Here is a 6898-nt window from a genome sequence, read left to right as displayed (position 1 = left end):
GGTTGGCTTCAAGATAGAGCCTACTGCCTGGAGGATAATGATTCTGTTTAAATGTCTTTTCAAACCTCAAAAGATTTATCTCAACCCACCTTTGGTGCATCTTCACCATGTTATTTCATGCAAATTGCAGCTAGGCTAGGCCCTAGATATTTTAGATACTAGAATGATGCTTTCAACATGTTCTGATTTTTCTTTTTGGCTTTTCTAGGACAATTTCATTCCAACTCCCAGTCTCGATGAAAGTCCGTGCAGGGACAAAACGAAAACTCAAGATGGAGAGTCTGCATCAGCAGAGGACTCCAAATCTCTTGAAGAATGTTTGGATGCAAATCATGAAGTGTCCAACAAAGATGATAATTCATCTAAGTGGCAGCTGTCTGTAAGTGACCGCAGTCAGTCTTTTGCAGAGGATGGAGAAACAAATGCACAAAGGGAAAATTATGAAGATAGTGAATGCACCCAAATAGAAGAAATGGAACTTACCTCTGATTCCCCAGAGTCAAGAAAGGGATCCTCGTCTGTGCATAGCCTTCATCTTTTGCTAACCGAAGACAGCGAATCCATGGCATGTGTTAAATCCTCATCCCTGGAGAGGGAAATGGCTGTTTTTACCAGAGAAACCGCTTGCTCATCAGCTCCTACAAAAAAAGACCAAACTGAAATGCCAACAACTTGTGTTCCCTCAGAAACTCAGCCTGAAAACCAAGTAGCTCCAGCCTCATCATACCCATCTCTGGCTTCTTTTAGTATTTTACAGGAAGGTGAGACAGAAGCGGTGAAACAGTGTTCACGGGTTACAAATCTCTCAAACAATGAGTCCTCTGTAGAGGAAGTCGCTGAAACTCCCTCTGAACAACAAGGGATAGAAAAAGAGCAGAAATTGGGTGAGGAAGATGGACTGACAAAAGGTGTTGCTCTGCATCTCACTCAATCTCAGACACAATCTGATGGTTTGTCTCTCCAATCTAAAGTCTGCGGACAACAAAACAAGCCAATGGAGACTGATGTTAATGTATCATCAGCAGAGCATTTCACAAGCAAGTATCCTCTAGTGTTTGAACCGACTTTAGAAGGTTTAGATTTGAGGCAAGAGAAAGGATCTGGTGATGCTGACATTGGTAGTTTAGAAGCAAAGGACCTGAAGACAATTACAAAGGAAGACTACAAAGAAAACTTTTCAAAACCTCCCACTTGCCCAGAATCCATAGTTGTGCAGTCTATTGCAAACCTTTGTCCCTATAGTAAGAGCCCGGGGTCTCAAGCTGAAGCAGGATCCAGTGCCAAAACAAATAAAAAAAAGAGTGATCAATCAGCGGCACTAACAGTTTTATCTGCATGCCAGCTGATGCCTTCTGAAGATCTGAGTGTGCTGGACATAAGAGAAGACAATGAGAGATTGAAAAATGTACCAGTGATTTTACAGGGAATGGAACATTCTGGAGCAAGAAATAGAAAGGCAGCAAAATGTATAACAGTGAGTGAAGGCAACCTACCACAGCATTCGGTTGATACGGTGAAAGAAACTGAAGTATCAGTGGCACTTCTAAAAAAAGCACCTGAGCAGCCTGTGCCTTTGGAACCAAAGAATAATGTAACAGTAACTGAACAGGAGGTCACTTCACAACAGCCTGAACATATGAGAAGAACAGCAGAGACACCAAGAGAGCAACAGAAGCCTGCAGGTAAACTCCATTATGAACTCCTACCTCCGATCCTTTCAGAGAGGGATATTCAAATACCGGCAAAGCTAGGGGTCCAGCCAGGCAGTATACCACACTTGGGCTCAGATATATCGTCGCAAGATAATGATCCAGCGACTCTGGTGTGTGAAGTGAAAACCCAAGAGACTTCAATGAACGTAAAGGAGCACAATCAAAAGAGTGGTTTATTTGAAGAAAATAAAAAAAATCTACAGTTGCCAATGCAGGAGAATCAAACAATTGTAGGGACTCCGAAAAACATGACCGCAATATTCCAAAATAACGAGGAGCGCCAAACTCTTGCACATAGAAACAACGATGTTTCAGTAGAGAATTCAACACCTGCAGGCAGCATGAAAGAAATGCCAGTCTGTCTAGGTAATGCTAATGCATGTGCAGGCAGTGTGAAAGAAGTATCTGTGAACCAAGAGAAGAGTCTAGATCCTGCATTACATGCAAAGGAGGGTGTACCTGTAAAATTGCACGATATACAGTCATGTATAGAGAGTGTTGAAAACTTTCCTACAGCAATGCAGGAAAGCTTCGGTCCTACTGTACATGAAAATAAAAATGTCCCTGTGAGACTGAAAGAGCAACGATCATCTGCAGGCACTGTGAAAGATGCACCAGCACATCAGGAGGAGTGGCAAACAACTGTTGGAGTGTTGCAGAAAGCTATTCCTGCATCAGGGAGGGAGAGGCTGTCTGCAGTAAAAATGAGAAAAGACATTTCAGCATCGCTGCAAGAAAGTCAAATTACTGCAGAAGCGTTAATCAGTGTGGCAGGTCAGGATATTCGTGTATGTGCAGCAAGGGTTAAAATGGTTACCATGGGTTTTCAGGATGATCTGCAAAATCAAACATCGTCTGTGAATGTGACACATATGCCATTGGCTCTGCAGGAAGAATGTGGCCAAGCAAGCAGCACAAAAAGTGTGATGGGGGACAAAAATCAGACTACTGCAAGAAATTGTGATGAACATCTCAAGCATAGACAGCATGATACAAACCCTGCGGGGGCCAGCAAAGATGTGCCAGTAGAACACCCTGACAGTGGTTACCAAATGCTAAGTATAAGTGCAAATGATGTGCCAATGGAAATTACTCTTCATCAAACTCCTCCAGGTAGTGTCAAAGATGACCCAATGGAAATTACAGAGAGTCCTCAGCACACCCTTCTAAAGTCTGTAAAAGATGTTGCAGAAGATCTGTCTGAATGCCCCCAAAAACCATTTGAAAGCCGCACAAAATCTACACAGATTACACTTCTTAAATGTCCTCAATCTTCCTTGGATATGACACATCTACCAGTACATCAGTATCGAGAGCAACAAACAGCAGCCACGACAAAAGTACCGCCAGACATTCAAGTGAGTTGTCCACTTCAGACTCGTACTGTTGGTGTTAAAGATGTGCCAGTTGGACAGCAAGATTCCCAAACTTTTGAAAAGGGAATGAAAGATGTACCTTTGGAACAACAGCCAAACCTGAAAAGTCAAACACCCAAAGATAATGTGAACAATATGCCAGTGATGCTCCAGGAAATTATAGTTCCTCGGGTCGGCATGAAAAATGCTCCATTTATGCTGCAAGCTAAGGAAACACTAGATCCACTTGTCTTAGAAAGGTCTGGACAAATGTCGCTTTCTCAGCCAGAGCTCAGACAGAGAGAGGGGATTACTATGGCAGAACAAAAAGGATATAGTTTGACAAAGACGTCCAGCCAAATGGAAGTCCTAGAATCAGAGAAACGTTTACAAGAGCGACTAGCTGACCATTCCGCACGTAGCCTGTGTGACAATTCCAGTGGTGAGTCAAGATCTCTTGATATACAAATTTGTTTCATCGGCTTTGTGAAGAAGGGATGCTTTATTAGAGGTGGGCTACCACCAGTGGATCTATCTGACCCAGTGAATCTCCTTTCATTGTAAAATACATGTATGTGCTCTTTGTCTCTTAACCTTGTTTACTTTAGTAAAGTGCTTTGTTTTCAGAGCTCTTTGCTACATTTTGTTTTTTAAGGGACTGGCTCAAATAACAATGGCTTGATCTGTCACTGTATGAAAAAGAAAATCTGTCAATGCAAGGCTAATTTTTGTATATTTTGAGTCATATACCTGCAGTAGTAGAAATCTGGTGGATCGTGGGATTGTGTCCAGGAACATACAAGAATCCCTTGAGTACTCCTATTCCTTTCCTTTTCATTTGATCAGAGTCTGTAGGAGTACATTTCCCTTAGGACAGTGCTGCTAAAGTTTAGTTCAGCTTTCCCCCAACCCTACATTGTGCCCTTCATCATTTCACGCACAGGATGTGAGTAGTATGAAGCATACCAGCCAAAGACCTGCAGTTCAAAGGCGTTGGCTGTGCGGATCCCTTTAGACTGTGGTTCTGCATCATAGGTTGGTTAGTGAAAGTCAGAAGCACTAGAGTTGACATGTTTATTATGGGATCCAGCAACATTTCTTTTACTGTGCCACGGTATTTGAGTCAAGTTTTTTCCTTGTGTAAATAATTTGTAATATGTAGTCTATGAGGCAGTAAACTGTTTTGTACAGTTTAACTGTACTGTAATACAACTAAGTTAAATCTTTGCATTGTAGTAATATGTAGTTGTGTGTATTTGTACAGTTTCTCTAAATAAGGTGTCATTAGGCCACATTTGTTTCCTCTTGCATAGCATAAATGTAGGAAAGTAGGATCTTTCTGGCATAGATACCCACACTTTTGCCTGGTGTCAGTGTGCTTTGACTGCAGTTCACTGGGATCCTGCTAATTAGGACCTCATTGACTGTGTTCTCTCCTATAATGGGGTACCATTATAAGTCCCTAGTATATGGTGCTGACATACCCAGGGTATTGGTACACCATGTATTGTGCCACCCATTGGATCCCATGCAAACTTTGTCTGCAAGACTGCCATTGCACTCCGTGTGACAGGGTGCTTGCACCCTTCATTTCAGATATAAGGTTTCCGTTATATCCCGGTCACCCCTAAGGTAGGCCCTTCAGTCCAAGGGCAGAGTGCACAGTTCTAAGTGTGTGGGTACTCCTGCCCAAGCAGAGGTACCCCTACAAACTCAGAACTCCATTCTCTCCTCTTTGTAAGTGTGGGCTAGCCATAATAAGGTATGTAGGGAACACTGGCAAGTCGAGATATCTAACTACATAATGGTTGCCCCGAACCTGTCATGTTTGGTATCAAACATGCTGAAATTGTGCAACTACACCGATTCCAGTGTTGATTGATGATCCCATGTACTGGGGGGCTCCTTAGAGAACCCCCCCATTACCTACCTATGTAGCCTTACATGGTCTGCCTACCAGCCCGTGCTGCCGCCGACCCTAGACAGTGTTCTGCACCCCTGCTAATGAGCTTCACTCAGGCAGGGGATGCTGGACAAAGGATTTCCTGCGAAGGAGAGGTGGGACCATCTCTCCTTTAGAATTAGGTAGGGTTCTGCTTCCAAGCGCTACCAGACTACATTGAAGGGCACATTTGGTGCTGTCCATGCATAAATCAGTTTTGCTTAGTTCAGGAGCCGTTGGCTCCCGCTCTGGTGCGAAACTACACAAAGGACAGGGGAGTGACCTCCCCCCCCACCCCCCATCCAGCTCCTCCCCAGAGAGGTTCCCCAGAGCCCCTCCAGGTTGCCACTTGATTCTGGCATGTTGAATCTGGGCACCTGGGAGCATCGGAATGGCTAGGACATCTGAGTAGCGTCTCTGACCCCCACTGATAGGTGGGTTGCCACAGAAGAGGTTCTTCCCCTTTTTGGAGTTACGTAAGGACTCTCCAGAGGGTAGGCCTTAGATGTGACTTGACAACATCTTCTGAAACCGACTGCACGTCATCTGGAGATTGTTCAAAGACTCTTCTGCTGGTGGACACTGGAACGCTGCTGTTCTTCAAGCCAAGACCCATGACAAGAATTCTTCTGGTAGGAAGATTCCTACTACATCTTCGCGTCTCTGCTTCTTTGAGATCTGCAACTCTGTGGTCGTGCATCCTCCGAGTCACCAAGGACTCAGCCTGCATCCCAGCCTAAAGGAATCTCCATTGAAGGGTAGAAGTCACTTCCCTGCATCCGGAGGCACCTCAATGTTGATGACTGGTTTGCTGTTCCTCTTGTCCCACAAACATCTTCTGCCTTTGTAACACAGGTGGTGCTTTGTTGGTGCTCCAGAGGTCTGACCTGTCTTCCCTGCAGTTGGGGAGACTGAAATCCCTCTTCAACCTATGATGACCGCCTTCCTGTGCACCGCGTCTGTTTGTCATTGACAAGGTTTGTTGCTCTCTTCAGGAAAGATCTTCAAGCTCCAAGGAGCCCCTGCCTCCAGCACTGCACAGCTCCAAGTACGTCGTCCTGCCGGCATCCCTTGGCTCATGGGGCACCTTCTTCTGAGTGCTGCCGGGGCTTCCTTGCGACCTCCTGTGGCTCCTGCCAGAGGGTCCTCGAGGGGGCTTGACCGATTCCTTCTGGCTCTCCATCGTGCTGAGGGCCGATCCTGACTTACCCTTGCTGGGTTAGTCCCTCAGACCTAGCTGGTCTGCATCCTTGCACCTTCACCCGCAAACTGTTGTTTGCGTTTGTCAAGGGTTGTTTGTGGTCATGCCGGCCTCTGGCCTTCCTGCACTCTTCGATCCGCGTGGGCCAGCTCGTGAGAGGCTCCTGGTCAATTACAGCGTTGCCTGGTCTCAACAGCTGATGTTTCTTCTCACCGCTTCTCAGCTAGAACCTTCAATCAGGGCTGGTACTGTGCTCCTGTGCTTCCTGGTCATCTGTGGGTGTTTTGGACTCTGTCCCCTCTGCTTTCAGGTTCGTCTCGTCTGGATCCCTCATCCTGGTTACACCAGCCTGGTCCATGAGATGCTGTAGCTGCAGAACCTCCACAACCCTCCATTGGTGTCTACGGAGGTTTCAGAGTTTACTTCACCCCTATGCACCCGGGCTCCCTGGTACAGGTATCCGTCTGTCCTGGATATCCACGGGTGGGGTGACTCTCCAACCTTCCTTCCTTCAAGTGGTTCCTCCACAGTCCTTTGGGAAGGGTCCTAAAACTCTAAAATCCAAACTGCGACTTACCTGTGTCGTTCTATGGACACTGACCTGGGAGCCTTGGGTGGTTCCCTGCTTCCCCTGGGGTCCTCCAACTTTGAGCACTATTTTACTGTATGGTTTTGCTCCCAGGTGAGG

The 6898-nt window shown here is 45.8% G+C and overlaps 1 protein-coding gene across 10 annotated transcripts in view; it reads left to right on the top strand.

Moving 5' to 3' along the window:
* Positions 1 to 6898, top strand: part of TP53BP1 (tumor protein p53 binding protein 1) — a 956094-nt gene that overhangs the window by 309710 nt on the left and 639486 nt on the right. For all 10 annotated transcript variants that reach the window (XM_085644315.1, XM_085644316.1, XM_085644314.1 and 7 more), the window contains one exon: positions 209 to 3509. In XM_085644315.1, the coding sequence (XP_085500441.1) occupies positions 209 to 3509 (3301 nt within the window). The remainder of the gene's footprint in view (positions 1 to 208; positions 3510 to 6898) is intronic.

The sequence above is a fragment of the Triturus cristatus genome, chromosome 3_1 (genome assembly GCF_964204655.1).
Source record: "Triturus cristatus chromosome 3_1, aTriCri1.1, whole genome shotgun sequence".
Classification (NCBI taxonomy): Eukaryota; Metazoa; Chordata; class Amphibia; order Caudata; family Salamandridae; genus Triturus; species Triturus cristatus.
Note: the sequence above shows the minus strand (reverse complement) of the source record. Positions and strands in the feature narration are given on the sequence as shown.